Source organism: Mustela lutreola, chromosome 3, assembly GCF_030435805.1.
Source record: "Mustela lutreola isolate mMusLut2 chromosome 3, mMusLut2.pri, whole genome shotgun sequence".
Lineage (NCBI taxonomy): Eukaryota > Metazoa > Chordata > Mammalia > Carnivora > Mustelidae > Mustela > Mustela lutreola.
Window position 1 is genome coordinate 16,271,613 of NC_081292.1, and position 18,144 is coordinate 16,289,756.

The 18,144-nt window shown below is 43.2% G+C and overlaps 1 protein-coding gene across 2 annotated transcripts in view; it reads right to left on the minus strand.

Annotated features, from left to right (window-relative positions):
• Positions 1–18,144, minus strand: part of FER1L6 (fer-1 like family member 6) — a 159,123-nt gene that overhangs the window by 57,669 nt on the left and 83,310 nt on the right. For both annotated transcript variants that reach the window (XM_059165676.1, XM_059165678.1), the window contains exons 16-20: positions 16,642–16,732; positions 12,640–12,759; positions 10,494–10,646; positions 4,789–4,966; positions 1,321–1,445 (exon numbers count right to left, since the gene is read on the minus strand). In XM_059165676.1, coding sequence (XP_059021659.1) covers positions 1,321–1,445; positions 4,789–4,966; positions 10,494–10,646; positions 12,640–12,759; positions 16,642–16,732 — 667 coding nt within the window. The remainder of the gene's footprint in view (positions 1–1,320; positions 1,446–4,788; positions 4,967–10,493; positions 10,647–12,639; positions 12,760–16,641; positions 16,733–18,144) is intronic.

Sequence of the window (18,144 nt, forward strand, 5' to 3'; positions counted from 1 at the left end):
CAAACAATGTGGTTCCAGAGTCCATGCTCTTAATCACTGAGCTATCACCACCTCTCAAAACACAGAGAAGAGAAACTAGTCTCGAGCCTTTATGCTTCAGGGGTTTTCACGCTCCTTCACTAAGCGAGGATGCAGACAGCTTCCTTCTGAGATCTCTCTCACCTCCCCACCTCAGACTGAACTAACCTCTCTCCACACGGCTCTTGGAAGACTTGGTCTAACCTCGCAGTATGGGATTTTCCATGGTGCAGCCCCCAAGCCCAGCACGGAGCTGTCACAGAGCAAGTACTCTGCAGGGGGCTGGCTGGAGAAATGCATGAGATGACGATTCACTATGAGCTAGGTCTACATGTCACAAATCACTCGATCTCCCAGGTCACGGGTCTCACTTTGGAGAGACATGTCCGCCTGTGCACCATTAGCCGATGTAATGGCCACCATTCATCCATCACTTTACACACTTAACTTTGCGCTTCTTCACATAGCCCTGTTTTTAGATGACAGATGTGGGGCTGATGAGTAAATGCAGTCAGAGAGTAGATGAACTACTTAGCTCTCTTTGGGTCCTTGGTGTTTGTCTTAACACTTGGAGATGGGTGAATTCCTTGTGGCCTCTCCTCAGAGCACTGAAGCCTCAGAGAATGGAGTCCTTGGATATTATGATCTAATGGGAAAATTGTCCTACTGGATGCCCGCAGATTAGAGACCCCTCCACTTTCCAGCACTCAGTGTACAGGAAAGCAGGAGAGCCCAGAGGAAACCAATGTAGACCCAACTGCTTTGATCCTCACAACACCCACTAGGAATTAGTGTTTTCCAGAAAGAGACACTGTATTGCACAGTTGAAAGCATGCAGAGTCCCCCAGCTGATAAGTAGAAAGCAATGATGCAAATTCTAGGGCTTCCTGACCACAAAGCTGGAAAACGTTCCTCTGCACTGAGACCTTCACAAAGGTTGGATCATAAGCCTCCCGCTGCCATGTCTGTGTGCAGTTTTCTCATGTGTTTGTCTCCCTCTGACCTTGGCCTCGTGCCCAGCACTTCAGCAGGCACTCACATATGCCAGCTGTCACTTCTCCTCTTCATCCTTCTTTCTTCACACCCTTCCTTCATCGTGGGGACTTCCTTTCTTGGCTATAAGACCTTGGGTCACATTGGAACAAGAGACCTGCCCCGTGTCAGTCCTTCCTTGCACATGTGCTTTGGAGGCTGAAAACCTGCATCCCCAGAGACAACATGCCCCTGCTTTTCCCTTTGCTGGGCTCTACTGCGCGTCAGCTGTGGGCTGCGGGAAGAAGATAGGCAGGCTTCCCTGGTTACCTTTGTGGTCTGGCAGTGGGAAAGGAACGTGACCTTGGCAAAGGGGTCTGAGAGTCCATTGCTGTCGGCTGCGATGAGGCCCCGGGCTTGGTACATGTGAGCTCTCAGCTGAAAGACATGCCGGGCTGTGGACAAATAGTGAAAAAGGACAGGCATCAGTGGGCTTTTACCAGCAGTGAGTGGGAACGAGTGTCTGTGTGCCTTGTGCACCTAGACACAGACTAGGAGCATCACCGGCCTCTGAGACTGAAGTGGAAGCAGTTAGGAAAGGGGCCGTCTATTTATGGGGTACTTCGGGGCCATGCATTGTTCTTGGCACTTTTACTACATCGTGGGTTTTAATCTTCATAACAACCCTGTGATTATATGTATAATTATCCCCATAGATGTATGAGGCAAATGGCTGCAGAAGTCTTCCAAATTTGCAGAGTTATGAAATGCCAAGGCCTGGATTTCAGTTCTGTCAGATTCCAAAATCACCTTCTCTCTCCAAAACACCACATTTTATGTTTTCATAATTTTCCTGGTTTCCACCGGCACGTGCACTCGTGTGTGTGTGTGTTTAAGAAAGGGGGCTGAGTTTGCTAAGTTCTTTATAGATTTTGGACACTAGGGGAGACAAACCATAAGTGACTCTTAATCTCACAAAACAAACTGAGGGTTGCTGGGGGGAGGGGGTTTGGGAGAAGGGGGTGGGATTATGGACACTGGGGAGGGTATGTGCTTTGGTGAGTGCTGTGAAGTGTGTAAACCTGGTGATTCACAGACCTGTGAATTTTTTACCTCTGGGGATAAAAATATATGTTTATAAAAAAAATAAAAAATTTTAAAAAAAAAAGAAAGAAAGGGGGCTGATCCCCTAATACTCTTGCTTCAGCAAGCTCTTGAGTAAGCCACTCAGCCATTCTTCCATTCAGCCAGCCGATGTCATCTTGAGTGCCTACTGTGTACACGGTGCAGTCTGGTCTACTGATTCCGAAGTGGCTAAGACAGCCCCTGCCCTTGGGGAGTTCCAGGGAGGAGGCAGCAGATAAGACAAGCACCTATACCCCGGGGACAGGAGGCCATGGACTAGCGTCCTGTGAGAAAACCAGCAGGGTACATGGATGTGAAAGGTGGGAGTGAGCACATCTGTTGACAGGACAGGAGCAGAGTAAGTGCAGGTAAGTGCAGACCAGGGTTCAGTGAGGGCAGGAGTGTCCCAAGTGAGAGCTGACTGACATATTCCTGGGCTTCTGTGTATTTGTAAGGCCTCTCTTATTTTTTATGTCCCCTTACTCCTTTTTTAACCCCTTTCCCACTCCTATTCCTTGTCTCCCACAAAGGCTACATTTTACTGCATTCAGGGTATCAGTGTTTTGCACTGATGTGGGGACTGGGATACAGGAACTCTCACATACCACTTTGACTAGGTCTACTTGGTTAAATTAAGGGGGCAAATACTGCCCCCCACCCCTGCTGTGCCTCCCCTAGGCTTAGGTCACACAGATCTATGCATGGACTCAAACAAAGTTATTACCCTTCTCTGTGTCTTGTTTCCTCGCCTGTAAAATGGGGGTAATGATAATTCTTCATAGGGTTGACATGGGAGATCTAAGGACTAAAAATGGTGCCTGAACCATGGGAAGAAATGGTGTGAAGATGCTGCAGAGGCTGTTACTGATTATTGTCATGTGACCTGTGATGCTGGCAGCTGGGGGCCACCTGGCATCCCTCAGAGCCCTCTGCTACAGCTTCGCAGGCAGCACACCACACAACTCTAGGGGGCGCCATTTATTTAGTTGAGGTTTTTGTTTTTCTGAAGCCTCTTACCAGCTCCGTACCTTAGACTATCTTAATAAAGTCAGCTTCCTCTTCGCTCTCACAGTTTGGTGGCCCACTTCTTGCATTATAGCTCACTTTCCACTTGTGGTTAGTAGAGACAAGTCTGATTGCCCCCACTGGAGGGCCAGATGACCCCTCTTTCATCTCTGCATCCCCCACTAGTTTTCCCACCGCGCCTGCCATATGCAGGTGCAAATTAATTATTGGTTGATGGCTATTTTCTGAAGTACAAAATGGGTGAAGAAATAAAATTCTCCAGTAGGTGTGGAGGGCAACCAAAGCCATCAAAGCCAGTGCACGGCAGAGAAAGTTTATTAGGTCACTCCATGAAAATAACACACCGTGGAGGATCAGAAAGCTTTGGAAAAAAATCTTTCCTCTCCTTTGAATAGTTAGTAGCTGGGACAGGAAATAGGTCCAGGTATCTTAGATCTCTAGAGATAGTATCTACAGAAATAACAAGCTAACTTGACATGGGTGTCTTTCACTCAAAGACGAAAACTCTTTAAAGGCAGGATGGAAAAGAGGGACAATAAAGCAGGGTTTGGAGAAGCTGACTTCATCATTCACTAGTCACGTGATCTTGGGCAATTGCTAAGCATTTCTGATACATCCCTTCTCCCTCTGTAAAATGAAGAAACTACCCAGGGCTGACGTGACAAATAAATTCAATGTAATGTATAAAGTAGAGGGCCTGATCCTTGGCACCTAGTAGGGGCTATGCATTTTCCAAAAAGACAGGGCTGAACTCCTTGCTTTTATGCACTGCCACTGGCACAGCAGCCATGAGCTGAACCGTTGGATAAATATTCCCAGGACCATGTCTTTTCTAACTATTGAGCCACTTAGAGTCCACTGGCAGTCAAGGTCAACCAACATCAGAGGAGTCTTGTGTTAACACAGAACTTGTGGATAGTTCTCCTGTGCTTCCAGCACTGGCTCAATGCAAAACCTATCCTCAGCTGAAGTGAAGGTGTAACTGCAGTCTACTCTGAATGCAGCAGTGAAAATCCTGCAAATTGAAGCCATTTGGAAACAGAACACAAATTGAAACTGTAAAGCATTAATATTTATAATAAAATCCTAAATTATATGAAAATGTAAATAATGGCACTCATAGAAAATATCTACATAGAAGAAAGGATTATATAAATCATGCTAAATTTCTAAAAGTGACCATGTCAAGATCCAAGTTGAAGAAACACAAGTGACCCCAGTGATACCCAGTTCCCACTGGGTTGTTACTGGTAAATGCAAATGCCTGTGGTTTATAGGTCAAAACCCTAGCACCACACATCACATCAAAGCAAAAACTTGCTGATGTTTTTAAAAGACATCTTCTGCTTCCATTGCAAATTCAATCTATAGAATCTGTCTACAAAGGAACTCAAACTGCATGCATTCTCTACATTAGTAGAAAAACATAAACTTTTGCTCCAGATGTATTTAATGACTTTACTTTGTTCTTTTGAGATGGGACATTGAAAGGTGAGGAAGAAAATTCAGAAACTGTATTTTTAAAAGGCTAATAAGTTGATCCTAAAAGAATATGCCTAATAGCTCATGCGTGCCACCGTCCTCGCTGTTTTCTCAGAAGTCCATAGGAGCCATGTAATGACCGCTTTGCCCAGTGGGGCATCATACCTTGGTAGAGCAGGTTGGCTGGGGGTTGATCAGGGCCAGCCACTTTGGAGGACGTTTCTGCTTCATAGCCTTCTGGCAAGTTGTCCAACATGGCACTGGAGTGTTGGGTGGAGCCGAGCCACAGGTACACATCGACCTTTGCTTGCACCGTCCAACCAGCCGGCCGTTTTCCAGGAAGCTGGGAAAATGTTACAAGGAAGACCACTTCATTAGTAGGAGCCTCACTCTTTGAGAAAAAAGGTCCAGTGGATCTGGTGTTCAGAGAGCAGGTCTCAGTACCTAATCTTACATCAAAATAACACCAATGACCCTAGTTGCCACCATATACCATTCTAGAGGTGGATCCAGGTTTAATGGGGCCTGAAGCTTAAACAGGCACCACCAAGCCCTGGATCATTTGAATCTACCAGGAAGGTATGATTATTGCCTCCTGTTTTATGTAGAGGAAACTCAGGCTCAGAGAGGATAAAGAAGTTCCCTAAGATCACTCAGCTCTCACGTGACAGAGCCAGCACCAAAACCCAGGGAGATATTTCTAGAGCTAGACACCAGTCTCTGTACCTCCAGAGCTTGCCTCGTCACACACCGAGTTGAAACCTCCCTTCCCAGAACTCTCAGACACCTGGAATTCCAACCACAGCTTCTCCCTCTTGGCTTCATTCAGAAGGATTCAAGCGCTTCTTCCATAGTTCAGGTCTCTGTGTGCTTGAAGGGACCCACCTGCCCTACTGTGTCCTTCCTTCCTGGCTAAGCATCTCTAGTCCCTTCATCCCTTGTTCATGTGGCATGCTTTCAAATTCCCTTTCCACCCTGCATTCTCTTCTTTGATTTTTTTGTTTGGTTTTGTTTACAGATTTTATTTATTTATTTGAGAGAGAGAGAGAGAGAGAGAGAGAGAATGTGTGTGTGTACAAGCCGGGGGAGCTTCAGGGCAGAGGGAGAAGCAGGCTCCCTGCTGAGCAGGGACACCCCCCCCATGTGGGTGGGGGTCTCAATCCCAGGACCCCAGGATCATGACCTGAGCCAAAGGCAGACGATTAACTGACTGAGCCACCTAGTCATGCCCCCATTCTCTCCCTTGAATGTACTCAGATTTGGATTTCCATTCATGTTTGTTTGAATCTGTGTGTTTACATGTGTCTTCGTGTGAGTGGTATGAGTGTGTGCATATACCGATGCCTGTGTTTTCAAGATGTGCAGGCTATAGCTCAAGGCAGTGTGGCTTCTTTATTTCTTAGTCACCAGGATTAGGGGACTCCTTCCCCCAACTGAGGAGTCGCAAACCCCAGACTTGGCTGTGCTCAGGATTGCTGGCAAGACTTTCATTCTGAGAGTAACTACCTCTCCAGAATTTGTTGACTCGGCTAAGTGTCTCTTAGTGTTTCTACGGATTTCCTATCAGTATTTTCCCCTTCCTTCCACACCACTTCTTTTCCAGAAGAGAATCACAAAATCCTACATGAGAGGCTACAGCTTGATCTGACAGTTTCCAAGGCACCTGTGGAGAGCACCTGAGTCCAAAATTGAGCACAGTTGTTTACCTTTCTATCTTTACCCTGTGGGTCCCCTAAATGGATTTTCAGCAGCTCAATTCAGCAACCGCCTGAAGTGCCATTAAGCCCTACTGAGACGGTGGGGTCAGGAGGGAATCACAATGACCGAGACACACTTCCAGGCCCTCCTTTATTAGCTCACATCTAGACAAGGATGTTGCCTTTTATTCATTTATTCAAGGATAAGGTCAAGGGTAAGAGAAAAGGCTAAGGGAGCAGAGAAGTAGGAGCAGGTGTTTTCATCTTTTCTTTGTGAGTCAACTATTTGGCTGGGCTTTAATGGGTACTTCCAGAGTTGGACCAGTAGAGAAGGCATCCCAGGAAGAGGGAAGGCTTGAACAGAGAGACACAGGGGAGGGAACTAACAGTGGAGCGGAGGCTCAGTGCTGACTCTGCGCCAGGAGGGGATTTGCTAAAAGCTTTCAGAGAAGAAAGAGAATGACACAGACAAGGATGAGGGACCCTGCTCATTGTGTGGGTAAGAGATGGTAATTCATACAAACTGAAGTTAGAAAGACAGGGTGTGCTCGCCTTGTAGAGGTTTCAGTCTGTGGCAAGACCCAGTCGCCACTTTGTGCTGATCCTAGGGAAGCTGGATTCAAAGTTGGGGTCCTGAGAAGTGATGGGACTCAGGAGATGGGATTCAGATGGAGGTGAGTTGGAGCAGGGGGACTTCACGCAGGCAGAGAGGAAAGGAAGGTGGAGAGCCACCCTCCCACTGGGCTCTGAGTATGTCCAGTTCCTTGCACACATAGTTTCCTTTTGGTCATGAATGTCCTTTCCTGCCCTATGGCCACTGGGGGTACAGTGGGGATGAGACTGAAGTGGGATGGCTCTCTTCTTTCGGTGGGTGGATCAGGCTGAGCGCAGCAAATTTTGTTCCAAAGAGTCCATCCTGTTCACTAAAACATTATAGTATATTTAAATTAGAAAACAAGAAAGATCATGGAACCAGAAACCATGATTTACTATTACAATTTACTATTTATTTGGCCATGTGACTTCAGATGAGGCAATTTGATTTCCTCTAGATTAATATTCCCCAAACTGGGCCCCTCGTGAAAGGAGTTTCCTAACATCTGTAAATAACTATTCTAGATGAGTAACATTGGCAAGCATGCGTTGTAAAGGTTAGAGATGTTTTCTGACTGCAGAACTTCTGGGAACCCTTCACTGGTAAGGGGTACTGTGAGACCCTGGGGAAGGGGGGGGCACCTGCAACCTTTCAGGTGGGTTTAAACATGGAAGCTCATGGGGCCACCCAAAGGCCAGCTGTCCCACAGCATAAACTTGGAGGAATCTCCAGCCTGGAGATTTTGGAGGGTTGCACTCTCTGCTCTGTCTTGCTGTGTTTTTAATTCTCAGCTAAGAAGCCAGAGTGAGTAGTAGGTGGGCGCACATTTTGCCTCCCTGGGGCTGCTCTTGCTTTTTTCAGACTCACCAAGAGAAGGACATAACGAGAGGTGTAGAGAGGGAAGAAAAAGCACGGGTGATGATCAAAACTGGACTGAAAATAGTTTTGCTGAATCATCTCACCAAGATGGGTCATCAAGTCAGAGCAATTGAATTCAACAAAATTTAAAAAGCCATCACCCAAAGTGATCCCAGTGGCAAAAGGAAAATACAGACAGACGTAAGCTGAGGCTAGGGACGGAGGGCCTCAATTCTCAGTTATGTCTGTCCTCAGGCTTCCTGTGACTGCTGTTCTTTGTTCTAATTTTAAATAAAGTCAGCATACTTCCAAATACTTAGGAAGAAGGAACTTTACACTGATTTTCTAGTATTTTTAGCATGGAGCCTTCTCAAACGATTTGCTATTTTTAAGACAAATGTTGCTTGTAACCCCAGAATTCCTTGGATGGAGAAAGTTGAAGAGAAACCTTAACATTTGTGATAAATAGCAACAGGGAACTTTTTTTTTCTTTTTTTCAGTTACAGCTTCACAGGGATCAGTTTAAGATTCACATTACACACTTGATAGAAAACAACACACAGAGCCGCAAATACTTCACTGGATACAAAGGGGCACACAATTCCAGAAAGGGACTCTAGATATCAGATGGTCATTTGTTTGAATGCCAACATTTATTGAGGGGTTAATCCGGATGATGTTCACTCTGCCTGCTTTATGGGCAATTACACACCTTACCCTCAGCATCGTCTCCATTTGCTGGAGGAAGAATAGGAAACACAGAGATGTTAAGTAACTTGCCCAAGGTCACACAGCTTGTAAATATTAAACCCAGAATTCTGGAATAGGTTAAACTGCGCTCCCCTTAAATTCATACATGAAAGTCCTAACCCCCAATACTTTAGAATGTGACCTTGTTTGGAAATAGGGTCATGGCAGATACAGTTGACATGAAGTCAAACTAGAGTATGGTTCTATCTTTTTCCCTAAGATTTCATTTTTTTAAAATTTAATTTCTTTTCAGTGTAACAGAATTCATTGTTTATGCACCACACCCAGTGCTCCATGCAATCCGTGCCCTCCATAATACCCACCACCAGGTTTCCCCAACCTCCTACCCTCCACCCCTTCAAAACCCTCAGATTGTTTTTCAGAGTCCATAGTCTTTCATGGTTCATCTCCCCCTCCAATTTCCCTCAACTCCCTTCTCACTTATTTGTGGAGCATAAGAAATAACATGCAGGACATGGGGAGATGGAGAGGAGAATGGAGTTCTTACAAAAAGGACTTCATGTGAAGAGACACACCCTAGGGAGAACACAGTGTAGAGTTTGGAGTTATGATCCCATAAGGCAAGGAACTACCAGAAGCTAGAACAGGTGCTTCCCTAGAACTTCCAGAGGGAGAATGGCTCTGCCCATACCTGAATGTCAGAATTGGAAGATAATACATTTCTGTTGTTTAAGGCACTTGCTGGTCCTTTGTTACAGCAGCCCTGATAAGCCAACACAAATTTCCACCTGGATTCACTTCATTTCAAAGCCCAAGCATTAAATCATTATCCCCTAATGCCTCTTCTGTCTGCCACATTTAACAATCACATCTAAGGTAGACTCTAATATTTGGATGGCACTTGGGGACTATCTAATCTAGCTGCCCACTGACATGTTTATATCAAGGGGACAGAGAACAAATATGGACCTCTATAGAGGGCGCATTTCCTTGTCACAGCTATCACCAGGCTTGGTTCTGTCCTCTGGAAACAAACACACATACTCAATTATCATCCATGTGCTTGCCCTACAGACACTTAAAAGCTCTATCGTGTTGTCAAGTCTTGTCAGTTAAGCATTATCTCTTCACCCATTCTTCATATGGCATGGTTAGTGAGCCTCTTCACACTGTCTCTGAGGCAGTAGAACGTAATTATGTTATAGCAAGAAATCAGAACTACAATTGCCAGGAAAGTCAATGATGAGTTGGGAAGAGTTAATCAGTCAAATTACACATTCTTGTCAGTCACTAGTGAGTGGTGAGCCTCTTCTGGACCATTCCTCCTCCAGATTTGCCTGAGTCTACTTCCGAGATATAAATTTGTAGTAGAAGTAAAATACCCAGGGTCTCTAAGAAAGGCTCAGAGTTTGATTTAGAGTCAGCAGCAGCAACCTCCTGGAGATTGTTTCTATGGTTGTCCATTCATGAGGCATCAAGGGAGGCATCTGGTGACCTGTCTTCATGAAGGGTGCATGGACCCAAGAGGAAATTTCACAGTTGAAGCCCCACGAGGAATCCCAAGCTACCAGTTCTGTGAAATACAAACCTTTTCTCCTGTAATTTATTTTTAAAATACAAATGAATTCATATGAAAAGATGCATTGGACAAATTACACAAGAGAAAACTAATAGAAAAATGTTTGTTTCTCCTAGTAATCAAAGAAATAAAAATTAAAGCAATCTTAAGGTACACCACCTAGATTTAAAAAAAAAAAAAAAAAAAGAAAGAAAACCTTTATATGAGCCTGTTGACATATTAATTGGAAAACTGAAAAATATTCAGTCTTAGGATGGTCTACCAAATCACAGTTAGAATCAAGAGGGGGCTAGGTGTTTCAGTGGTCTGTCCTCAGATCTTTGAAAGTTTGGGGGGAAGAGTCAGAGATATGGACACATACTAGGAATGCTGAGAGACTCAGGAAAAACAGAGATTTCTTGCATTTGAGTCAAAAATAGTACAGACTTACTTTGAGGAAATGAGTTTTGATCTTCCCACAGTGTTTTCCCATCTGCTCCCTGTTGGGGGAATAGAGCAGGTCTTTGGAGGGGATGCGGGCATATGCCACTTTCTTGTTGTTGCTAAGCATCCAGATGAAGACATCGGGGATGGTGTGCTGTGGCTGTGGGAACAGAGGGGAATGGGTTTGATGGGTGGGTGCTTAACAAGTACCCTTCCAGTGTTCTCCTATCCTGAAAGAGTCCCCCTCTGTAAAACACATTCTGTGACTTAAACCATCTAGTCACTTAAACATCCACGAAAGTAAGCAAGTATAACTTCTTGGAGAAAAACTATGTCATGACACAAGTACATGTAAACTCCATACCCCAACTGTGCTATGGTCCTTTAAGTATAACGCAAGTTGGACCCACGATGTGGCATCTCTAGTGGCCTACTTATCTCCCATCTATGGAACAAAATATCTTCCCCTTTGGTTTTGCTTTTTTGTAATCACGTAATGATTCATCCTCAATCATTGGTCCTCTTTTTTTTTTTTAATTTTTTTTTCACTTATTTATTTTCAGCATAACAGTATCATTATTTTTTCACCACACCCAGTGCTCCAAGCAATCCGTGCCCTCTATAATACCCACCACCTGGTACCCTGACCTCCCACCCCCCCCCCCCCCCCCCCCCCGCTACTTCAAACCCCTCAGATTGTTTTTCAATCATTGATCCTCTTAAAAGTCAGGTAACATTCCAGAATATTCAAATGAAAAAGAAAAAAAAATCCATGCATGTCTTTGAATGTCTTTCTATTTACTTATCAGGAAGGAAAAACAATTCTACAAGGAACTTTTGACCTATAATATGGTTACTAAGTATCTCACTTCCATTTTAGGTGGTTATTCAGGAGAAACTCGACTAAATAGCACATAAAATTCTACTTTAAAATTGACCTAATCAGGGGCGCCTGGGTGGCTCAGTGGGTTAAGCTGCCGCCTTCGGCTCAGGTCATGATCCCAGGGTCCTGGGATTGAGCCCCGCATCAGGCTCTCTGCTCAGCAGGGAGCCTGCTTCCTCCTCTCTCTCTGCCTGCCTCTCTGCCTGCTTGTGATCTCTCTCTGTCAAATAAATAAATAAAATCTTTTAAAAAAAATAATAAAATTGACCTAATCAAGACAGGAATTGCAGAATTCCCTGTCAAGAGGCCCATTATGTTATGAGTGTTTAAAATGCACATTTCTGAGCCAGCATATTTACCAAATCAAAAGGGAGGTACATTGTTATAGACTATGTTTTGGTTTTCTTGGGCTCAAAGCAGGTGCTCTGTCTTTCTAACCCTATAATCCTCTGGTGTCATTTGTTCCCAAAGAGGGCATCCCTTCTCTCCAGGTATGGAAATAGAAACATCAACAAAGAGGTTTTCCTAGTCAGAAGGTGAGTAAGTCACAGACCTAAAGTCCTGATGCTTGGTTTGAAACTTCTGGGTGCTTAATAAAATTCCTGTATCTACTAACATAACTTCCTCTCTCACTGCTTATTTTGTCCTCAGGGAATGAAAGCTTTGCAACAAGAAATAAAACTTTTGAGATTGACAGAAGCAGTAGATCTGTACTATTCCTTGAAATCTTCCCACACAAAATCTGGTATCTGACCAAAGCAAATATGAGGACCTTTTTAGATCATTCTAGAAGTCACAAAAGATACTAATTACAACTAACTTTAAAATGAGTGCTGTGAAGTGTGTAAACCTGGTGATTCACAGACCTGTACCCCTGGGGATAAAAATAAATGTTTATAAAAAATAAAAAATTTTAAAAAAAAAATGAGATGCCTTTTTGACTTTTGCTGGAGATGAGTTTAAATTCTCTTAGAGTTGAAATCTTATCAAAGTTCCCATACTTATTTTGAATTTTCTTGATTCCATTAAGGAACATGTTTTTTATTTCTGCTGAATATTCAGGCTTCATTTAAAAATCAATGAAGCTGTACATTTTTGGCTTAATTTAAGACTCTCCATTCTCATCCCTAAACTAATCATGCCTGCTCAGCTCAGCAGTGCTTGGGAGAAAGTACTGGTCTCCCTCTTCATCCTCATCAAATATTCAAACCTCACTAGGAATACAGTTGATCTAATCTCCCAAGGGAAGTTTGCCTTTAAAGTTGATTACCTCATCGACAAGGAAGCGGAGTTTTTCCACCAAGTTTTCTGCTTCATGGATCATTTCATCAAGAGATAACTTTTTCTTCTGTTGCTGAATGATCCCCTTGGCCTCCTTGGCCATTGCTTCCTGAAACAGGACAAGAATCAATGTAGATCTTTCTAGAAATTGGGACAAGTACTACCGGTTGCTGGAGGATCCTGAAGGTGCTTGTAAGTTCCACACTGAGCCACGCACAAGGCTAGTTCAGGGTCTGCCTGTGTGCATGCTGCCCGTTTAATAAAAATTTCATAGGCATGTGGAGGCAGTAAGTATCATCTCACCTTTGTTTGACAGATGAGAAGCCAAGGCCCAGAAAAGTCAGAGGTCTGTCAGGGTCCCAGAGTTCTGGCTCTCTCATACAAAAGTAACTAAAATACATTGAGTTCTTAGTCCCTGTCGGGCAAAGCTCTAGCTCTGGAATTAATCCTTGTTGTTCCTCACAGCAGCCTTCTAGGGTGGGCACCATAGCTGAGGAGGGAGAAGAATGCAGTACAGAGAGGCCAAGCCCAAGCAGAGCCCCAGCAGAGTCCAGAACCCACATCCTTCCTCGCTGCTCTTACTACCTCTTCAGAGGTTTGGAGGAATGCTTCCAGATCAAACCGGCATTATTTGAGAAATGCAGAAAGGGAGCTCAAAGTGAACGTTTGGAACATCCAAAAATGTTTATTTGAATTCATTCATTCAGCCACATTTTTGTGCTCAGGAAACCCTTAAACACTGCCCTGTGATTTCCGAGACACTGAATGAATGGGCCTGGTCTACTCTCTGGTTCATCTCATTGTATCGCTTCGTACACTGGCCGCGAGCACACAGGTCCTCAAGAGGGCCAAAAATATGCCATGCTCAGTCCATCCTCAAGACCAGTGTGTGGGGGGCTTTCCTCCTGCTCAGATGTCCTTCTTGGACTCTGCATGACTCGTTCCTTCTCAGGTCTCAGCTTAAATGTCACCACTGCCTCATGTATTCCCATGTTCTCCTGACCACTGCGGCCTTACAAAGTTTTCTTCATATTCATAACCTGTAATAATTTTTGTTTATTTGTTGTTTACATTTCTATCTTCTGTCTACTCCACTAAAATATAAACTTCCACTGGACAGGGACCTCCTCTGGCTAGTTCTTACTTCTTTTTTACTTATTCTCAGTGTCCTGCAGAGTTCCCGGCATATAGTAGGTGTTAAATAAATGTTTGTGGAATGAATAAGTCAGGGGCAAGTACCAAGTCCTTATAGCTCTATTATGTTCCTAGCACCTAGCACAGGGCCTGCCATAGGAAGCCTCATGTTCGTGCTGACCAGGAGGACTGAATATCTGCTACGGACCAGGTACTGTCCTAGGAGCCAAGGCCTAGGACAGGAGAAGACACAGGCTTCCTTTCCCTGAGACTTTGACAATTTGGTGAGCTGAAAGCAATATATGTGCAAAACTTCAGGGAACCAGAAAGAGACAGAGCTAGGTTTTACAGATGACATGACATTTGAGCTAAGACTTAAACAACAAGCAGAATTCATCAGGTGATACCGTATGTTTTCACTCATATGTGGAACATAAAGAATAATGCAGAGGACAATAGGAGTTGGGGGTGGAAACTGAATGAGAAGAAATCAGAAAGTGAGACAAACCATGAGACTCTTGACTCCAGGAAAAAAACTGATGGTTGTGGAAAGGGAGGTGGGTGGGGGTTGGGATAACTGTGTGATGAGCATTAAAGAGGGCATGTGATATGATGAGCACTAGGTGATATACTCATCTAATGAATCATTGAACATTATATCAAAAACTAATGATGTTGGGAAACAGTGTGGAGATTCCTCAAAAAATTAAAAATAGAGCTACCCTATGACCCTGCAATTGCACTACTTAGTATTTACCCTAAAGATACAGATGTACTGAAAAGATGGGCCATATGTACCCCAATGTTCATAGCCGCAATGGCCACAATTGCCAAACTGTGGAAAGAGCCAAGATGCCCTTCAACGGATGAATGGAGAAGGAAGATGTGGTTTATATACACAATGGAATATTATGCCTCCACCAGAAAGCATGAATACCCAACTTTTGTATCAATATGGCTGGGACTGGAGGAGATTATGCTGAATGAAATAGGTCAAGCAGAGAAAGCCAATTATCATATGGTTTTACTTACTTGCAGAGCATAAGGAATAATACAGAAGACATTGGGAGTTAGAGAGAAGAAGTGAGCTGGGGGAAATTGGAGGGGGAGATGAACCACGTGAGAACGTGGACTCTGAGAAACAAACTGAGGGTTTTGGAGGGGAGGAGGAGGGGGAGATGGGTGAGCCTGGTGGTGGGTATTAAGGAGGGCATGTATTGCATGGAGCACTGGGTGTGGTGCATAAACAGTGAGTCTTGGAACACTGAAAAAATAAAATTAAATTAAAAAAAAAAACTACACCTTGGCTAATTGAATTTAAGAAATAAAATAAATAAAATCTTAAAAAAAGAAAGAAAAGGGGAAAAAAAAAGAAGAAAAAGGACAGTCCAGACAGAGGAACCAATTTCAGATGGAGGGTATGAAGGATTGACAAATGCCAGTGATTTTTGGAGCAATGGTGATCTAATCAGGTTTGTATTTTAGAAAGACCATTCTGGTTGTGGTATGGAAGATGGGTTGAAGAAAGCCTACTGCAATAGACTGGGCCTAGTGGGTGCTAAGAAAGTCAGTTTAGGCTGCGATTCTGGGGATGAAGAAGTGGAGCCCATTCCAGAGTCTTTAAGGGGAGGAATCAATAGGGCCTATAGCCGAAGTGATTGTTGAGGGTTAGGGATAAGGATTCAAAGTTGAGTGCAGGCATCTGGTTGGAGCAACAAGCGTGGCTGGTGGTGCTAATACAGGATGGGGACAAGGTTTAGTGGGTTTAAATGGGTTTAATAGGATGGGTTTAATAGGATGGGTTTAAGAGTTGGAGGTGTTGTGAGACAAGCAGATGACATGTCCACTGGGAAGGTGGAAACAGAGACCCGGAGATGAGGAGGGAGAGGTGAGCCACTACAAGAGATCAAACTTGTGCACTTGTGGTCAGGCCAAGGACTATTGGATGCTAAGAAGAAAATAGAGCTCTGTGGGCAATATGTGTAGTGGACAGACACTGCAGAGACAGGGAAGAGCTGTCAGAGGTGCTCAGGAAGAAATGGGGTAGGACAAAGATCTTCTATAGAGTAAAAATCTGCCCTCCCTTGGAGTCCAGAGGAGGAGTACACAAACCTTTCATTCTGGAAAGAAAGGGAAACCAGTTTAGAGACGGGTTTTAAGTGTCTGGACTACGATTAATTAGCTATGACCTTTAAAAAATCATTTAATCTTTCTGGGACCCACTCACAATTTATAAATGTCCCTGACCATTAAATACTGAATAATTTTTCTTTGCAGAATTATCACGGCCTCATTCAAAACGTCCCTCGGTGCCACTGCTGGAACTAAATTTTCGAGGTGAGATAACCCAGGGTCTGAGTTGGTCTGGAATTTCTCAGCCATCACTCATGTGACAGGGACTGAGTACCTATGAGACATGTACTGTTACAGACACAGCACTCCTGCCATGTTGTCAAGAATGCTTACAACTCCTCACACAATTCTTAATGGAAGGAAACTGAAGCAGGGAGAAGAGTTATATTTTTGGTTTTTCAGTTTGTGAGGCAAAAGGTCAAGTCCAAGAGCCTATAGCCTTTGACAAAATACAGATGTCAAGAAAATAGGCAAGGGAGAAATCCATCAGAATATGTTGTAGGACTGGTAGGCTTCTAAATCATTCTTATAAATGGTCAGAAAATGCTAGCTCCTTTCCAACTCGCCCACATATTCCCTTCTCATTCATTCTTCTACATCACAAAAATGTATAACCTTTAGAACCGTATCCTCATCTGGTCTATGACCTCTGCCTCATCTGTGAGGTTTATTTTTAAAGCACATGTTTTAATTCTGTTCAAAGTATAAATAGATTTTCACATACCAGCTCCTGCCAGCAGAGCGTAAGTCGTTTTTTATCTAAAGTGGTCTGGTTCAACATCTTGGGTTTCTTCTCTGCTTCAGAGATAAAGGTACTGTAGGAGAAGAATAACAATTCTGAAACCTACTTAGTGAAAATCCATTTATGCAATTCCAGAGATTTACAGAAATGCTTTCTGCAATACAATGGGAAAGTTGATGAAGCCACAGACCAAAGATTTCTCACTTAGAATTAAGCAATGCTGCACTAACTTTTCTAAGAGACAAAGTGAGGCCTGGAAATGATACCCAGACCCCAAATTAATTTGGGGGAATAAGTGCTTGTTTTCCTATTTTCTTTTATACATATATATGATGATTGCTATTCAAGGTCATAACAAACACAAAATAATGCAGTTTTCCATCATCTTACACATTTAACACACACCAAGAGTTTCACAAAAAGTTGCATGTAAAGACTATTTTAGACTCAATACTGGAATATATCCTCACATGTTAAAATCATGCTTAGCGAAATAAGTCAAGCAGAGAAAGACAATTATCATATGATCTCCGTGATATGAGGAAGTGGTGATGCAACATGGGGGCTTAAGTGGGTAGGAGAAGAATAAATGAAACAAGATGGGATTGAGAGGGAGACAAACCATAAGTGACTCTTAATCTCACAAAACAAACTGAGGGTTGCTGGGGGGAGGGGGTTTGGGAGAAGGGGGTGGGATTATGGACATTGGGGAGGGTATGTGCTTTGGTGAGTGCTGTGAAGTGTGTAAACCTGGTGATTCACAGACCTGTACCCCTGGGGATAAAAATATATGTTTATAAAAAGTAAAAAATTATATAAAAAAAAAAAACTATACGAAAGACTAAGTGGTAACATTTTAAGGGATGATGTTAAAAATGTGCTCAATAAGAAAACGGTAGAGGTTATAAATGCAATTGAAGAGAAATACAATGGCTTTAAAACTTGGGGAAGTAATATATTGCCCTCATTAGAGATAACAAATGCAAATTAAAATCAATACCATTTTCACCTATTAAAAATTGGATAATGTTCGAAGTTGGTGGAGGAAATAGTCACTCTTCTCTAATAATGTTTAAGACACAATTTGATAGCACTTGTCAAAATTTAAATGTCTGTATAATTTGTATAATTTGATCCAAAAATTAAACTAGAATCCTGTCTTTCAAATATAACTAAAAATTCTTGCAGGAAAATGTTCACACAGTGATTCTTAATCCTAGCATTGTTTATAGTAGGAAAATAAGTAGAAACAACTAATATATCAGGGACCAGTTAAGTATGTGATACATTGAGGACTATTGTGTACTACTGTAGAAAGATGCCAGTGATGGGTTGTAGAGAGGAAAAGCAACCTGCTGAGCAAAGTGTGCAACATTTCTGAAAAAAATAGAGTGTTTTTATGAATGTGTGGGTTTGCAAACACACGGGAAAAAAATCCAGGAGGACAAATCACACTTGTATCTGGAGAGTGAGCTTGGAGAGAGA